Here is an 18,522-nt window from a genome sequence, read left to right on the forward strand (position 1 = left end):
CATTGGAAATTACATCCGTTACGCGCACCTGTTATGCCTCCGCGCAGTTTGAGAATCACTGGATTGCTGTTCACTGTAAAGCGAGCCCGGATGAGCTCTACTCACCTTGAAAATCAGCTGTTGCTCAAACTCAACAAGAAGTGTGTAGACTAGTGCTCTAAAGGTGGACCAAAGTTTAACCAAAAGTTTAAATATACAGTGGGACTGCGGAATTTTAACTTTTTATTTTAGCTGTCATGTGGTTCATGTCTTGACATGTTTAATGTCATTGCACTTATATTTGTAAAGATTCTCCTATAATAAAAAATTAAAGCGGCCCCCCCATCAAGTTGTTGAAGTAACTTAGTAACTTTTACTTAAAGTACATAAATGAACTACTTTTTACTTTTACTTGAGTCGATTTTTAAATGGGTACTTTACTTGTACTTAAGTAAAATTTCATCAAAGTAAAGGTACTTTTACTTGAGTACAATATTTCAGTACTTTTTACACCTCTGCTTATACCTGGCTTTAGAGCAAAGCCCTCGTTCCCTACACAATGCATAAAAAAACTTTTTGTTTTTCTAGAACCCAGTGAACTGAGGTCTGAGTTAAAGGTAATGAAAAATACATACTGTGATATATTTATAAAGATCCTATCACAGCCACAGAGGTCATTGTTCAACCTAATTCACACAACTAATAGAACTTCTCAGGAATAGTAAATTGACTTTGACAGAATTAGATTGTCAATGTGACATCATAAATTGGTTTTGTCTGCGAACTTGACTTCCTGCCCTGTGTTCCTCCACCTGTGGATCACCCTGATTGTTTCCACCTTCACCTCCCTGGTTTCTCCCTCTAGTGGATTTAGTCTCTTTTGTCCTTCTTCTGTTTGAGAGTTCACTGTAGTATTTGAGTCTCACGTCCCAGCCTTTTGTTCCAAGTATCTTTGTGTTTTGGACTCATCTTCTGTTTTTTAACTTCCTCTTTGCTTAGTGATTTGGATACAGTAACCTGAACCCGTTTTTTTAATTTTTATTTAGCTCTACTACTCTGTGTGTCTCATCTCCTCTGTCTGTTGGCTGCCAGCTGGGTATCACTCCCTCCTTCTTCTCTTGTTTTTCATTTCACCCTGTGTGTGAGGGTGAATGCTGCTACAGGATGTGGCTGCAGGTCTTCTCCATCCTGTCTCCTCCGCACCTGATCACACCTGCTGCCTCCATATCTAGTCCCAGTATTCATCCAGTATTCATTCAATCCTCTGTAATCCAGTTGTATACTGAGACTTCTGTTCCGGCCTTTTTGATCATGTTTTCACCTGTGACCCTGACTCCTGCCTGTTTGTGTGTGTCAGGCTCAAACCCTCCATCTGTTCCAAATGCTCCCTGTCTGGTTTCTGTCATGTCACATTCCAACTGGATTAGATTCATCATCTGCCATCTCATCTCCGCTCTCACCCCGTTCACATACAAACTCTTAGATCTGTTGCTCATTCTTATATTCAGTAAATGTCGCTTTAACTTTAACTCTGCCTTCATGTCTGAGCTTAGCATTGAGGTCCAATACTTGCTTTAAACTTTACACACGGGTGTTGTCATAGACAGAAATAATATTTATAAGATGGAAGCCCAATATATAATAAGAAAATTATTACTGTTTTTTCCCATGTTTAAGATTCTGCTCTGTCAGGGAACTTTCAAAAATTCATAGCAGCAACAAGATTCTCCAGGAGAATTAATACCCCAACCCAATGCATGATTATTACATTTCAGTTTACGTGTATGTCATCAGAGTAAAGGTGTGCTCAAACTGAACACTAGAAAATATTTCCCTTTGTGTTCTAATGGAGCACAACTCAAAGTGCCGGGTCATATAGCTGCACCTGTTTGAATATGATTGGATGTTATTAGTCACCTGGTACCCAAGCAGCTTCTGAATTAGCCAGTCACAGTGAAGCTTGAATCGAGCTGCTGATCATTTAGTGTCACTTTGTAACATACCTGTCTTCTTCACCTGATCTTGAGAACCACAGGGCTGGGAGGCACCATCACCATCGGAGACCGACTCTGAGATTGAAAGGCAAAAAATAAAGCGTACAAGGTTTGTATTGACAACTCTGAACAGTTGGTGTTCTTCACGAGGGACCAAATCGATTTGTCATGCTATTGAAAGAGAATGTCGAATTAATGTCACCATCTTGGTAGATTAAAATTAGTGAGAGGAGCTGAAATATGAAAGTATCATATTTACCCTTCCTTGAAGACTCTCGCACTGATGAAAACGACGGCAACCCTCTGCGCCTTCTAAATCCACCCTCTTCCTCGCTGTTGTGCCTTTCTGTAGAAAATGCATGACATGCAGCAAGAGGTATCAGTAATTAAAAGGCTATCTGACATGCAGGTATTGTCTTTGACCAAATATAGGCATTTTATATCTTTTTGAATGTTTGTGAATTGATCATACTTTTTATACGAAGAGATGAGAAGTTTCAACTTCTCCTTGTGTTTGGAGACAGTTGCTGCTCCACATCACAGCCACAGAGGTCATTGTACAACTTAATTCACACTACTAATAGAACTTCTCATGAATAGTAAATTGACCTCGACAGAATTAGAATTTTTGTAATTCTACATAATTGCTAATAAGTCTTAGATTATTATGACGTAATGTAAATGTAACAACATAAATAAGGGAAAATAAATTATGACATAATTTGCAATAGTCCTAAACAGATTGTTGAGATTTCGTCCTTCTAACATCCCAGACTCATTTTAAAGGTTATTTTTTCTTGTTTCTTCTTATGTTGAATTATATCCTGTTTTATTTTGTATACTCAACTCTTGTGTCTTCTCAGCGAACTTGACTTCCTGCCCTGTGTTTCTCCACCTGTGGATCACCCTGATTGTTTCCACCTTCACCTCCCTGGTTTCTCCCTCTAGTGGATTTAGTCTCTGTTGTCCTTCTTCTGTTTGAGAGTTCACTGTAGTATTTGAGTCTCACGTCCCAGCCCTTTGTTCCCAGTATCTTTGTGTTTTGGACTCATCTTCTGTTTTTTAACTTCCTCTTTGCTTAGTGATTTGGATACCGTAACCTGAACTCTATTTTGAGACTTTAGCTCTACTACTCTGTGTGTCTCATCTCCTCTGTCTGTTGGCTGCCAGCTGGGTATCACTCCCTCCTTCTTCTCTTGTTTTTCATTTCACCCTGTGTGTGAGGGTGAATGCTGCTACAGGATGTGGCTGCAGGTCTTCTCCATCCTGTCTCCTCCGCACCTGATCACACCTGCTGCCTCCATATTAAGCCCAGTATTCACCCAGTATTCATTCAATCCTCTGTTTAACCCAGTTGTATACTGAGACTTCTGTTTCTGCGTTTTGATCATGTTTTCACCTGTGACCCTGACTCCTGCCTGTTTGTGTGTGTCAGGTTCAAACCCTCCATCTGTTCCCACTGCTCCCTGTCTGGTTTCTGTCATGGTCCAACTGGATTAGATTTATCTGCCTCCCCCCCCCCCCCCCCCCCCCCCCCCCCCCCGTTCACCTACAAACTGTTATATCAAACAAACTAATCACCCAACCCAATGCATGATCATTACATTTCAGTTTATGTGTATGTCATCAGAGTAAAGGTGTGTTCAGACTGAACACTAGTAAATGTTTCCCTTTGTGTTCTAATGGAACTCAACTCAAAGTGCCGGGTCATAATAGCTGCAGCTGTTTGAATATGATTGGATGTTACACCTGGAAGCCAAGCAGCTTCAGAATTAGCCAGTGACAATGAAGCTTGAATGAAGCTGCTGATCATTTAATTGTGTGACATTGTAACATACCTGTCTTCTTCACCTGGTCTTGAGAACCACGGGGCTGGGAGGCACCATCACCACCAAAGACCGACTCTGAGATTGAAAGGCAAAAAATAAAGCGTACAAGGTTTGCATTGACAACTCTGAACAGTTGGTGTTCTTCATTAGGGACCAAATTGATTTGTCATGTTATTGAAAGAGAATGTCGAATTAATGTCACCATCTTGGTAGATATAAATGTGTGAGTGGAGCTGAAATATGAAAGTATCATGTTTACCCTTCCTTGATGACTCTCGCACTGATGAAAACAACAGCAACCCTCTGCGCCTTCTAAATCCACCCTCTTCCTCGCTGTTGTGCCTTTCTGTAGAAAATTCATGAGACGCACAAAGAGGTTCCAGTAATTAAAAGGCTGTCGGACATGCAGGTATTGTCTTTGACCAAATATAGGCATTTTACATCTTTGTGAATGTGTGTGACTTGATCATACTTTTTATACGAAGAGATGAGAAGCTGAAACTTCTCCTTGTGTTTGGAAGCAGTTGCTGCTCCGCATTCTGAGAGAAAAAGAAATAAGAATACACTTAAGTGTAATATAAGACTAGGTCCATGATAAAATAAATTTGTCGTCAAGAAAGGAATTGTATCATAAGAAAATAAAATGTTCTGACTTGCAAGCAAAGAAATAAATCTATATCCCATCAGCTTCTGGCATATTCAGAGAATATTTGACACCATTTGACATTTAATCTTGATCTTGATGCGGAGCTCAACATGGTGATGACTGCTACATTGGGTCAACAATATGTACTTTGTTAAGGTTAGAGAAGCATCATGGTTGGGTTGAAATTACTCAAATGAGGTGAGAGGACATTTGATGTTATGGTTACAATAATTCCAATATGGTTAGAGTTATGAAACTATCCTGGAAATTCCCTACTGATTCTACCCACATGTCTTTCTGCCTGTATGAACTGTGTATTTATGCATGTCTGTCTGTCTGTAAGTCTGTATTATGAACACATAACTCGTTAAATGTTCAACTTGCTTGACTTCTCACTTGCATGTGTATGCTTACAGTTTTTCTCGATTGCATAAACACTAAAATTAAAAGTATTACACAATGATCAATACCTTACACTCAAGGAGCAAATATCGGCCCAGATCTGCACCTCTATAAGCACAATGTCAGCCTCACACTTTTTGCATAACAATACACACAGTGATCTGCAAAACACTAAACACACTTGTATACATTAGACACATAAGTATATCAAGATATCACTTCCTTGCAATTCCAAAGCACTGACTTTCAAATGACCACCCCTATGAGCTAATTGGTTAAACACAGCCATCAGGTGCTCAAACACAAGATTGCTTAATTGTAGACACAACAATCAGGTTTAAGCACTATACAAATGCATCAGCTGAGTTCACCTGACTTCAACCAAAATGGAGCTTGTGCTAAAAAAAGAAGAAGAGTGAGGGTGAGAGGGGGAATCCACGGAGGAGGAGGAGGCTGCGGCTGCAGCTTGAGTATGTGGAGGTATGTATTGTTCACTTTAGCACTGTGATGTTGAATACTGCACAGGTAACCTTTATAATGTAAATGTACTGTATACCAGACCTATGCTGAACTACACAATCTTGTCTTTCACTGTATTTCGGAGAGTTTTACAGATGGATGCCGAGGAAATCCCGCATGAATTCATATACATAGATGAGGCAGGGTTCATAGGACAAAAGCAAGAAGGAGAGGCAGAAATATCATTGGCCACGGGGCTATAATCCATGTCCCAGGGCAACGTGGGGGTAACATCACCCTTTGTGCTGCCACTACACGGAATGGGGTCCACCTCCGTCACGCCAATATGATCCCTTACAACACACTCACATTCTCAAATGTTTGGACCGATTGCACGACATCATCACAGCAGAACACCACATGCACCAGATGCAATACATTGTCATCTGGGACAATGTGTCATTCCACCAATCTGCTCTGGTCCAGAACTGGTTTCAACACCATCCACAGTTTACAGTACTATACTTTCCACAATACTCTCCGTTTCTAAACCCAATCAAAGAGTTTTTTTCAGCATGGCGGTGAAGGGTTTATGATCTCCAGCCCCAGGCTCAGGTACCCCTCATTGAAACCTGTACTGGATACAGAATTTTCTGCTAGTCTGATATTTGCTGAGCTTACAGTGTTATGCACACTCCTGTAGTAGCATGAAAACTGGGACATGTTTTGTTGTGATTCTCCATGTTGACATGTTGACTGATTTGGGGATATGGAGAGAAATAAATTATATTTTCATGAGACTGCAGTATTGGTCTTGAGTAGTGTTTGGTGAGTTTATTGTATATTTGCACTTTCTCTGTGTACTTCACTTACAGTACTCTAATCAATGATAACTGGAATTGCTAAAAGTGTTTTAGGTTAGCAACAGCAGTGTGTAACTGGGTCAAACTGAATTAAGTCGTATGAAACGTGTGTGTTTCATATGGTAACAAATTTTCATTTTTTCATTTTGCAAAGGATCTGAGGTGTTCTGCTTATTGGGTGTGTGGTTGTGATAATGTGTGTAGTGCTTTGAAAAACTGGGCCCTGTTTTCAAAATTGTACTTAAGCAATGGAGTGTGTGTATGTGTGTGTGTGTGTGTGTGTGTGTGTGTGTGTGTGTGTGTGTGTGTGTGTGTGTGTGTGTGTGTGTGTGTGTGTGTGTGTCAAAACAAAGAGGATTTTTACATTAATATCCAAATTGCAAGAATGAGGAACTGATTCTAACAAAAACTAACAGGTCCTCAAATATTTGGGATTGTAAAGTACAACCCACAGCTTGGTGGCTGTAGTTCAGAATGTGTATATTTGTAACTTATATATGATTTAATTTCTGCTTCCGTTTTCTATTCTACATACATTAAAAATGTTTGTCTAATTTATTTCGTTTTTCACTGGTTTGGTTTGGTCAGTACTAATAATGGTAATCGCAACCACATGCACTGGTCACACTGGGTAGTTAGCGACACCAGAGGTGTGATATGGTTTCTCCTAAACGTCTGTCTCTGTGCTCGGACATGTTAAACTTAAACAGAGATTTCTGGGACATTATTCATATTACATGTTCAAATAAAAAAAATAAACACATACATTTCTCAGTGTTTACACTACTGTAAGTGAAGTACACAGAAAAAGTGCAAATATACAATAAATTCACCAAACACTAAACAAGACCAATGCCGCATAATGTATTATATGTATATGTATATGTATATAATGTATTTCTGTCTATATACCCAAATCAGTCAACATGTCAACATGGAGAATCACAACAAAACATATCCCAGTGTTCATGCTACTACAGTAGTGTGCATAAAACTGTTAGCTCAGCAAATATCAGACAAACAGAAGATTCTGTATCCAGTACAGATGCCACTGTATATCTGCTAAGATTTGGCTGAACTCTAACCCTAACTCCCTCAGCGTCAATCCGTGGTTCACAACATGGTCGACAAGTGTTGCGCGATTTCATTTGATAAATTTTGTCTTCTTATAGCATGTTCTCCTCCTGCTTCAGGTCTTCCTCTTCCTCTACCACCACCTCGGCCTCTACCTCTGGCCCGGCCTCCGCATGTTCCTCTTCCTCCTTCTCCTCCTCCGTGGATTCCCCCTCTCACCCTCACTCTTCTTCTTCTTCTGACTCCTTCCATTTTGGTTGAAGTCAGATGAACTCTGATGATGCATTTTTATAGTGCTTAAACCTGATTGGTGTCTACAATTAAGCAATCTTGTGTTTGTACACTCGACGGCTGTGTTGAACTGATTGGCTCATGGGGTGGTCATTTGACAGGCAGTGCTTTGGAATTGCAAAGAAGTGACATCATGATATACTTCTGTGTCCAATGTAGTGTGTTTAGTGTTAGTGTGTATTGATTTGCAAAAAGTGTGAGGATGACATTGTGCTTATAGTGGTGCTTATCTGGGCCGATGTTTTGCTCCTTGAGTGTAAGCTTTTGATAATTATTTAATACTTTTGATTTTAGTGTTTATGCAATCGAAAAAATTGTAAAGTTAAAGTTAATGTCATGGTCTCTGAGCAGGCCTCCCCCTGCGGGAGTTTGGTCATCAAGGAGATGTAGCTCATCTGTTTGGCTGCATCTTAAAAGCTGGTGACACTCAGTCGATCTCTCTCCCCATGGTTTCCACAGCATTTAGTTTCAATTCTGATTTGATTTCCACATTTGATTTCCTTTTCATTTCTTCAAATAACCTTAGTCTTAGTTAAAATTCATGTGTGGTCTACACTACTTTTTCCAGCCTTGAGCCAGGTTGTGACAGTTAAGAAAAGATCAAATAATAGTAAAGGAAGTAACGTACAATGTTTTATTGATTCCAACCATAAAAAGACCATTTCCCCTTTTAAAATTACATAAATTAGTATGAGATAATCAGTATATATACTGCAGGGACCCCAATTTAAAATCTAGTTTTTTTAATCAGCCACTACCACAAAGTAATTAGTAACATGTATAGTCAGTGTTTCAAGTTCAGTTTGATCAGCACTTCAGTCTGCTCCTCCTCTGATACCGATGAAATATTTTTGTTTCACTTACACAGAGAGAGAATGATACTAACATTGAGATGGTTTGAACCCTTGTGAGTAGAATGCAATGTGAATTGATGAGATAGAACTTGTTTCAAACTAAACTAACTGCAGTATTCAGGAGTTAATCTGTTATCAGTTCTGGATTTTACAAGTTTTACTATAGGAATATTGTCACTTATACTTTGTGGCCACATTTACAGTTTTTTACACATGATTAGAGTAAATGGTTCAGGTTCAAGTAATTACATTTGAACCCTTCCCCTCTGAGTCAACACCAAAATGGTGTGCTGATGTAAATCTGCAGGAAGTAAAAATGAAAAGTTGACAAAATGAAAGTTCTCTATTCCTGCTGTCATGGGTTCAAAGGAACTGTCAGTTTCTCACACTTTACATTTCAATGTGAAACATTTGCTCTGGTTTCCAACCTGCTGCTGACTGTTTCATTGCACCTCAACCTTTATCCAGAATTCAGTGTCAAGTTGATCATAAAGGAGCAACAGACAAAGAGTGTGAAACACACTTACCACTTGTGCTTGCTGTGACGTCTTCTCCATTTTCTTGAGCTGATGTAAGAAACTATTTATCCACTGGATTCCCTGTTAATGAGCTGACTCCGAAATAACATTGACTTTACTTCTCCATCAGTAAATAAAAGCTGAAGAGGTTCTCTTTCCCAGCAGTCAGTAGTATGAAGAAGCAATTGCAAGTGTATGAGGAAGCGCTTATTTAAGTGAGCGGTTGGACTTCAGTCTAAGGCTGGGATTTCCTCTATCAATGTTTAACCACAATACTGTGACGCAGATGACACAATGTGTGTGTGTGTGTGTGTGTGTGTGTGTGTGCTTGTGTGTGTGTGTGTGTACTTTACAGTTAAACCGTTCGTCTACTTTTAAAACCAGTTAATTAATGTACTACTTAGACTTGGATAATGATTAGTACTGTGTACTTTCCTGACTCTTTAAATAATTTTGAGGCAACTGTCCCCAGTAAGATCCTGTGTAAGCCTGTATGATTCTCAATAAATGATATGAATGTTAAATGTCATATCCTTGGAGTGCTCTGCCTTTGGGTCTTGAAATCTTTGACCATAACCAACTTGTGCCATCTATTGGTGATATAAAGATGGAGCAGGTGCCAGACGATAAGATGGTTGTGATGGAAGCTGTTTTGGATAATTTGTAGACTGTGTAGAAATGACTTGAAGGAACTGCAGTTGTCTATTCAGATGATATAAAAGTGTGTATAATACTGGTTGAAATGCAATAGTCTTGAGTTTTGGCCATCTTTCTTAAATAGAGACAACATATGAGGGCTAATAATTTGATATGCTGTTCAGAGTGCAAAGGGCATGATCAAAGTAATCTTGGAAATCTCAAAATTATGACAGTACGGCGAAAGAAAGATAAAGCTAGATCAAGACCTTTGAAGCTTTGCTATCTGAAGCAATGATAAGGACCACAGTATTATCAGAATTTAGCTGTTGTTTGCCATCCAGACTTTTATGGCTGTCACACAAATCCCCCAACAAGATGTTTATCTGCTTAAAAGACAAACTGCTGAATAGCTTTATTTGTAGGAGATACTGAATTTGTGATGTGACTTGGGGCGGCTGCGTTTCGGGAGATAGGTTGTCCGCTAACCAGAATGTTGACGGTTCCCTCCGAGTCGTTTATCTTTCCGCCTGCCGAAGTGTCATGGGCATGATACTGGACCCCAAATTGCACCTAGTGGCTGTGTTTGCACTGTTTGAATGTGTGTGTGAATGGGTAAAGGGCAAAACTGCACTGTAAAGCTTTGACTAGAAGAGCGCTGTATAAACACAGACCATTTACCATGGTGTTAATACCAGGTCAGAAAAAAGTGTTAGTTTGGTTCATGTGATCAAAAGTATATTATACAGCAACATATTGATTCTACCAATGCTGAAGAACTCTCACTATCATCCTAAGAAAGGAAAAATAAATATTTCTACATTAAATAAACTGTACATATACAGTGGATATAAAAAGTCTACACACCCCTGTTAAAATTCAAGGTTTTTGTGATGTAAGCAAATGAGACAAAGATAAATCCTGTCCTAACTTTTTCCACCTTTAATGTGACCTATAACGTCATCAATTCAGTTGAAAAACAAACTGAAATCTTTTAGATGGAAAAATACAAAATAAAAAACTTACAATAACCTGGTTGCATAAGTGTGCACACTTTTAACCTAACACTTTGTTGAAGCACCTATTGATGTTATTACAGCACTCAGTCTTTTTGGGTAGGAGTCTAATGGCACATCTTGACTTGGCAGTATTTCCCCCCTTTTCTTTGCAAAAGCGCTCCAAATCTTTCATATTGTGAGGGCATCTCCTGTGCACAGCCCTCTTCAGATCACCCCACAGATGTTCTATTGGAATCAGGTCTGGGGTCTGGCTGGGTCATTCCAAAACATGAATCTTCATCTGGTGAAGCAATGTTTTTGTTGATTTTGATGTGTGCTTTGAGTCGTTGTCATGCTGAAAGGTGACATTCCTCTTCATCTTCAGCTTTCTAACGGAAGCCTGAAGGTTTTGAGCCAAAAACGACTGGTATTTTTTAACCGTTTATAATTCCCTCCACCTTGACTAAGGCCCCTGTTCCAGCTGAAGTAAAGCAGCCCCAAAGCATGATGCTTCACTGTGGGTATGGTGGACTAGTGGCAGAAACTTGGACTATTGGCAGAAAAGGTCTCTGGTTCGTCTCTGGTTCGACTCCACGGAGAAACAACAAAAAGACAAACCTGGATTGATCTGTCCATAAATCCAAGAGGATTCTCCCTACCCTGTCTAGTGCCCCTGAGCAAGGCACCTTACTCCCCCAACATCTGCTCCCCGTGTGCTGTACATGGCTGGTCACTGCTCTGTGTGTCCTTCACCAGATGGGTCAAAAGCAGAGGCTAATTTTCCCTACCTGCATGAGTCTGCCTGTGCATGTCTGTGCATGTGTTTGGGACAAATAAATGTATCTTAATCTTAATCTTAAATCTTTGGGTGCAGTGTTGTTTTTGTGCCAAACATACCTTTTGGAATTATGACCAAATTATGACCAAAGGTTCAACCTTGGTTTCACACATTTGCCCACATGCTTTTTGGAGACTTCATGTATGTTTTTGCAAAATTTAGCCGGGTTTGGATGTTTTTCTTGGTAAGAAAAGGCTACTGTCTTGCCACCTATACCCCATAGCCCAAAGATACGAAGAAGACGGAAGATTGTTGTCACATGTAGTACACAGCCAGTCCTTGCCAGAAATTCCTGCAGCTCCCTTAATGTTGCTGTCGGCATCTTGGAAGCCTCCCTGACCAGTTTTATTCTTGTCTTTTCATCTATTTTGGAGGGATGTCCAGTTCTTGGTAATGTCACTGTTGTGCCATATTTTCTCCACTTGATGATGATAGTCTTCACTGTGTTCCGTGGTATATCTAATGCCTTGGAAATTATTTTGTACCCTTCTCCTGACTGATACCTTTCAACAATGACATCCCTCTGATGCTTAGGAAGCTCTCTGCGGATCATGGCTCTTGCTGTAAGTTGCAACTAAGAGAGTGTCTTGAAAATCCTACTAGAACAGCTGAACTTTATTTGGGATTAATCAGAGTCACTGTAAATGATGGCAGGTGTGTACTGACTACTATTTAACATGAGTTTGAATGTGATTGGTTCATTTTGAATACAGTCACATCCACAGTTATAAGAGGGTGTGCAAACTTATGCAACCGCATTATTTTAGTTTTTAAGTTTTAGTTTCCCCCCTAAAATAGTTCAGTTTGTTTTTTTAATCGAATTGTTGACGTTATAGGTCACATTAAAGGTGGAAAACGTTCAGACAGGATTTATCTTTGTCTCATTTGTTTACATTACAAAAACCTTGCAGTTTACCAGGGGTGTGTAGACTTTTTATATCCACTGTACATAAAACCCAGAGTTGGGCCCAGGAAGCAGAGCTGCAGTGCTAAACACTTCTCTGCGCTCCCTCTGGATCAGTCACACAACCACAACCCCATAGAGATTGAGTTTGTCCACCGTCCGATTAACTACTTAAATTAAACAATAACAGAGCGAGAATTCCACACAATAATCTAATACAAATTAACACAGCCTCTGAAGCAACGCAGGAAACTAAGACTTTTAAATGTGGTCTTTTAAACATTAGATCACTCCCCCCAGTCACATAAATTCACAGGTTCCCACAGAATTCGGGCGAGGAGGTGGAGTTGCTGCTATTTTTAACTCCAGTCTATCAATTAATCCTACACCTAAACTCAGCTACAAATCATTTGAATGTCTTGTTCTTAGTCTTCCACACCAATCCAGGAAACACCAACAGCCAATCATATTTGCTGTAGTTACAGATTTTTTCGATTGCATAAAAACTAAAATCTAAAGTATAACATAATTATCAAACCTGACACTCAAGGTGCAAAACATGGGCCCAGATCTGCACCACTATAAGCACAATGTCAGCTTCACACTTTTTGCAAAACAGTACACACAGTGATCTGCAAAGCACTAAACACACTTGTATACATTAAACACAGAAGTATATCAAGATGTCACTTCCTTGCAATTCCTAAGCACTGCTGTCAAATGACCACCCCTATGAGGTAATTGGTTAAACACAGCCATCAGGTGTTCAAACACATGATTGCTTACAGTTTTTTACGATTGCATAAACACTAAAATCCAAAGTATAACACAATTATCCAACCTGACACTCAAGGAGCAAAACATGGCCCAGATCTGCACCACTATAAGCACAATGTCAGCTTCACACTTTTTGCAAAACAATACACACAGTGATCTGCAAAACACTAAACACACTTGTATACATTAAACACAGAAGGATATCAAGATGTCACTTCCTTGCAATTCCTAAGCACTGCCTGTCAAAGGACCACCCTATGAGCCAATTGGTTAAACACAACATGTTTAACCATTTGGCGTTTAAACACAGCATTGCTTAATTGTAGACACAACTATCAGGTTTAAGCACTATAGCAATGCAGCAGCTGAGTTCACCTGTTTTCAACCAAAATGGAGCTTGTGCTCAAAACAGAAGAAGAGTGAGGGTGAGAGGGAAAATCCTCGGAGGTGAAGAAGGCTGCGGCTGCGGCATTAGTAATGACGTTGTGTGTGATGTTCATACTGCACACATAACTTTCATAATGTAAATGTACTGTATTCCAGACCTATGCTGAACTACACAATCTTGTCTTTCACTGTATTTCTGAGTTTTACAGATGGATGAGGAAATCACATGAATTCATATAAATAGATGAGGCAGGGTTCAACCTGACAAAATCAAAAAGGAGAGGCAGAAATATCATTGTCCACGAGGCTATAATCCATGTCCCAGGAAAACGTGGGGGTAACATCACCCTTTGTGCTGTCACTACACAGAATGGGGTCCTCCTCCGTCACGACAATATGATCCCTTACAACACACCTCACATTCTCAAATGTTTGGACCGATTACACAACATCGTCACAACAGTAAATCACATGCACCAGATGCAATACATTGGCATCTGGGACAATGAGTCATTCCAGCGCTCTGCTCTGGTCCAGAACTGGTTTCAACACCATCCACAGTTTACAGTACCATACCTTCCACCATACTCTCCGTCTCTAAACCCAATCAAAGAGTTTTTCTCGGCATGGCGGTGGAGGGTTTACGATCTCCGGCCCCAGGCTCAGGTACCCCTCATTGAAACTGTACTGGATACAGAATTTTCTGTTGTCTGATATTTGTCGAGCTTACAGTGTTATGCACACTCCTGTAGTAGCATGAAAACTGGGACATGTTTTGTTTTGATTCTCCATGTTGACATGTTGACTGATTTGGGGATATGGAGAGAAATAAATTATATTTTCATGAGTCTACAGTATTGGTATTATTGGTAGTGTTGGGTGAATTTATTGTATATTTGCACTGTCTCAGAGTACTTTACAGTACTCTAATCACTGAGAACTGGAATTGCTAAAAGTGTTTTAGGTTAGCAACAGCAGTGTGTAACTGGGTCAAACATAATTAAGTCATATGAAGCGTGTGTGTTTCATATGGCAAAAAAAATATGGTTTTGATAAATTAGTGTATAGTTTTTACAAGAGTGTTTAGTTTTGCAAAGGATCTGAGGTGTTCTGCTTATTGGGTGTGTGGTTGTGCTAATTGTGTTTAGTGTTTGAAACACCGGGCCCTGTTTTGAAAATCGTGCTTAAGCAATCGAAAAAAACTGTAACCGTGCTCTGGGGGCTTATACTGAATTTTAACGGAATTCCCTGAGTTTTTATCAAACCTAGTCCTAAAGACCGATAAAATTGTTATTGTTGGTGACTTTAATATTGATGTTGACAATAATAAAGATTGCCTTAGCGTAGCATTTATTTCGATACTAGACTCAATTGGTTTCATTCAGTGTGTACACCAACCTACTCATAGCTGTTACCACACACTTTACCTTGTATTATCGTACGGTGTCGGAATTGCACATTTAACAGTACTTCCGCACAATCCAGTTCTATCAGACCATAATTTAATTACCTTCGATTTTTCATTATCTGAATATATGCCACTAATAAAAAACTCCTTTTCTAGATGTCTACCTGATAGTGCGGTAGCTAAATTTAAGGAAATAATTCCGATTACACATTTCAACCTGTATTAACCCGTCGATATAAACAACAAATTCTTTAAAAACCCGAGCTCCATTGAGATCGACCACCTCGTTGATAGCTCTGCAGACTCATTACGATTAACATTAGACTCCATAGCGCCTCTAAAAAAGAAACATGTCAAACATAGTAAATTAGCTCCATGGTATAATTCCAAGATACATGAGTTAAAACAATTATCAAGAAAACCGGAAAGGAAGTGGCGCTCCAGCAACAGTATTGAAAATCTCCTAGACTGGAGGAGTAGTGTTAAAGAATATAAAAAGGCTCTGCACAAAGCAAGAGCTGCCTACTATTCAAGACTAATAGAAGAAAACAAAAACAACCCCAGGTTTCTCTTCAGCACTGTAGCCAGGCTGAAAGAGAGTCACACCTCCACCGAACCCAGTATTCCTCGATCATAATTGATAGTTCGTTACTTAATACAATCAATCTGTCATTATCATCAGGATATGAACCACAGTCCTTTAAAATAGCAGTAATCAAAACCCTTCTCAAATATAGAGAAGTCTTCATATATATGAAGACTTTCAGTCGGGGTTTAGAGCCAATCACAGCACAGAGACAGCCTTGGCAAAAGTCACTAATAACCTTCTAATAGCTTCAGATCCGGGATTTGTGTCTGTCCTCGTTCTGTTAGATCTCAGTGAAGCATTCGACACAATTGACCATCACATTTTATTACAGAGACTAAAACAGTTAATCAACATTAAAGGAACCGCCCATCTTATTTTTCTGATCGCTCCCAATTCGTACAAATTATGATGAATCATCTGTGTGCACCAAAGTTAACCATGGTGTGCCACAGGGCTCTGTGCTCGGCCCAATTTTATTCTCCACTAGGAAACATTATCAGGACACACTTGGTAAATTTCCACTGTTATGCCGATGACACCCAGTTGTACTTGTCAATAAAACCTGAACAAAGTAATCAATTAACTAAACTTCGAGCATGTCTCAAGGACATAAAAACCTGGATGACCCGCAATTTTCTCTTATTAAACTCAGACAAAACAGAGGTTATAATACTTGGCCCCAAACACCTTAGAGATACATTATCTAATGATATAGCTGCGCTAGACGACATTGCCCTTGCTTCCAATGAAACAGTCAGGAACTTGGGAGTGATCTTCGATCCTGATTTGTCCTGTAATTCTCACTTAAAACAAATTTCTAGGACGGTCTTTTTCCACTTGCGTAATATCTCAACATCATGTCCTTTCGCAAAAAGATGCAGAAAAACTAGTCCACGCCTTTGTTACATCCAGACTGGACTATTCTTATTCCTTATTATCAGGCTCCAGCAGTAAGTCGTTAAAGACTCTGCAGCTTGTCCAAAATGCCGCAGCACGTGTCCTGACGAGAACCAAGAAAAGAGAGCACATTTTTCCAGTATTAGCATCGCTACACTGGCTTCCGGTTAAATCTAGAGTAGAATTTAAAATTCTCCTCCTCACCTTCGAGGCCCTTAATAATATGGCGCCATTTTACCTTAAAGAGCTGTTAGTACCTTTTTAACCCACTAGAACACTGCGCTCCCAGAATTCAGGCTTACTTGTCGTCCCTAAAGTCTCTAAAAGTAAAGTAGGAGCCAGACCTTTTAGCCATCAAGCCCCTCGGCTGTGGAATAATCTACCACTTTCAGTTCGGGAAAGCAGACACCATCTGTACGTTTAAAAGTAGGCTTAAAACCTTCCTTTTCGATAAAGCTTATAGTTAGAGCTGGTCCAGGCTTGTTTCAGACCTGCTCTTAGTTATGCTGCTATAGGTCTAGAAGGTTGATAGCATCCACTGGCGGTATGCATTAATTAGTGCGGCAGAACGTAACTTAACCTATGTTCTAAAATAGAAAGTGTTAGATAGATAGAAAGGCATAGAGGTATTCATGTCTGATCTACTGAGTGGGCCACATGGTTTTCATAGTAGTGCCATACAAACCAGTAGCCAGTCAGATTTACCTTGAGCCTCAGTGTACCCTCAAGTTTGGCCTGTATCATTGTATCATTGATTACAAAGCAAAAACACCTGATGACGCTAAGGTGCAAAGGGAATTTATGATACAAGACACACAGAGCTTCTCTTTCCAGCTTCTCCTTCCTCTTCGCCATCCTTATCACATCAAAGTAATTCATATCACATTACTAATCACTAATACAATATTTCTGACCCTTGTTCCCCTTCCCCGGAGTATAGCATTGAAGTTATCCATCAAATGTTTACCCTCATCAATGCTGCTAAAACCTTTATCCTGATGATGTTTTCCTACATTTGACATATTGCACTTCTCTCCGACCTGGGAGAGGGATCCCTCACATGTGGCTCTCTCTGAGGTTTCTACGTATTTTTACGAGGGGGGATGGGGTTGACCTGTTCAATGTTCAATGTGTAAACATAAAATATTTGGGCTCTACAGTGGCATGCCACTATTTAATCACTGTTTGAATAACATCTTCCATTCACAGCAGCAAAGTGATCAATTACCCTCTCATTACAAGCATGCATGTGCCCTGCCCATGGGGAGCTTGGTCAGTGCATTTAGATGTCCTCATCCCATTGAGGTTCTAGTAGTACATCGTACATCTTATATCAGGCTTATGGAGTACGCCATACTCAAAAATTGGAGTACCTGATATCTCAATGAAGAGCCTCACAGTCAATGACTGATCTGGTTGAAATCATTCTGAAAGAGGCAGCACTACACTGAAAATGCTGCAGACAACTGGATATTCAAAGAAAAAAAATCAAATTAATTTAACTATTCTTAAAAAGATTATGACAATCATGATTCATAATTATCTATATTTTATTTTGTAGATCAAGGGATCGATACCCTATCGCCCTCTAATGACCAGCAGTGACTTATTGTAAACTCAATTGAGTTACTGCTGCTTTTGATTCTTATGTTAATTGAGGGTAACATTTTACAATTTACCTAAAATAAATTTGTAACTTTCTAATTTCAGTTATTTTCAATTATCAGGGACTGGACTGGAGTGCTGTAGTCACATGTTGGACTTTATATTTGGGTTTACACAAGCGACGACTACACACTATTCATCATAGTGGGAGAAATGGAGACTGGTGATGAAGCAGGTTCACTGTGAAGCACTCCACCAGAAAAAGCTTGTCTGCGTTGATCTTAGTTTTCTTATCACATCTGTGAGAAGCTTCTTTCAGGGACAGGACAGTGTGATCACAGCTAAGACTTTGGAGTGTGTGAATATGTTACTCAGACCAGAAACTCAGCTGACTGACATCAGTGAGAGCCGAGAAAACACGCCTGTGCTGATTCAGCATGGAGAATAAAACATGTTACCTCTTTTTTTCGGGTAATTTTTCAAACTGTATTTACTGTAAATATTCTGAGTTCCACCTCCGAGTTGTTCAGTCAGGCGTGCTGCTTTGACACGGTTTAGCCACTAGGGGTCATGC

General features: G+C 39.7%; 1 protein-coding gene across 3 annotated transcripts in view; it reads right to left on the bottom strand.

Moving 5' to 3' along the window:
* LOC128441928 (DENN domain-containing protein 2D) overlaps positions 1-9,187 on the bottom strand; it is a 29,847-nt gene extending 20,660 nt beyond the window's left edge. For 2 of the 3 annotated variants that reach the window (XM_053424053.1, XM_053424052.1), the window contains exons 1-6: positions 8,919-9,186; positions 4,275-4,341; positions 4,062-4,148; positions 3,812-3,877; positions 2,233-2,319; positions 1,983-2,048 (exon numbers count right to left, since the gene is read on the bottom strand). In XM_053424053.1, coding sequence (XP_053280028.1) covers positions 1,983-2,048; positions 2,233-2,319; positions 3,812-3,877; positions 4,062-4,148; positions 4,275-4,341; positions 8,919-8,948 — 403 coding nt within the window. In that variant the 5' untranslated portion in view covers positions 8,949-9,186. Of the gene's footprint in view, positions 1-1,982; positions 2,049-2,232; positions 2,320-3,811; positions 3,878-4,061; positions 4,149-4,274; positions 4,342-8,918 lie in introns of all 3 variants that reach the window. The other variant, XM_053424055.1, reaches the window with a different exon arrangement.
* Between the last annotated feature and the right edge of the window lie 9,335 nt (positions 9,188-18,522).

This window comes from Pleuronectes platessa, chromosome 6 (assembly GCF_947347685.1).
Source record: "Pleuronectes platessa chromosome 6, fPlePla1.1, whole genome shotgun sequence".
NCBI classification, from domain to species: Eukaryota; Metazoa; Chordata; class Actinopteri; order Pleuronectiformes; family Pleuronectidae; genus Pleuronectes; species Pleuronectes platessa.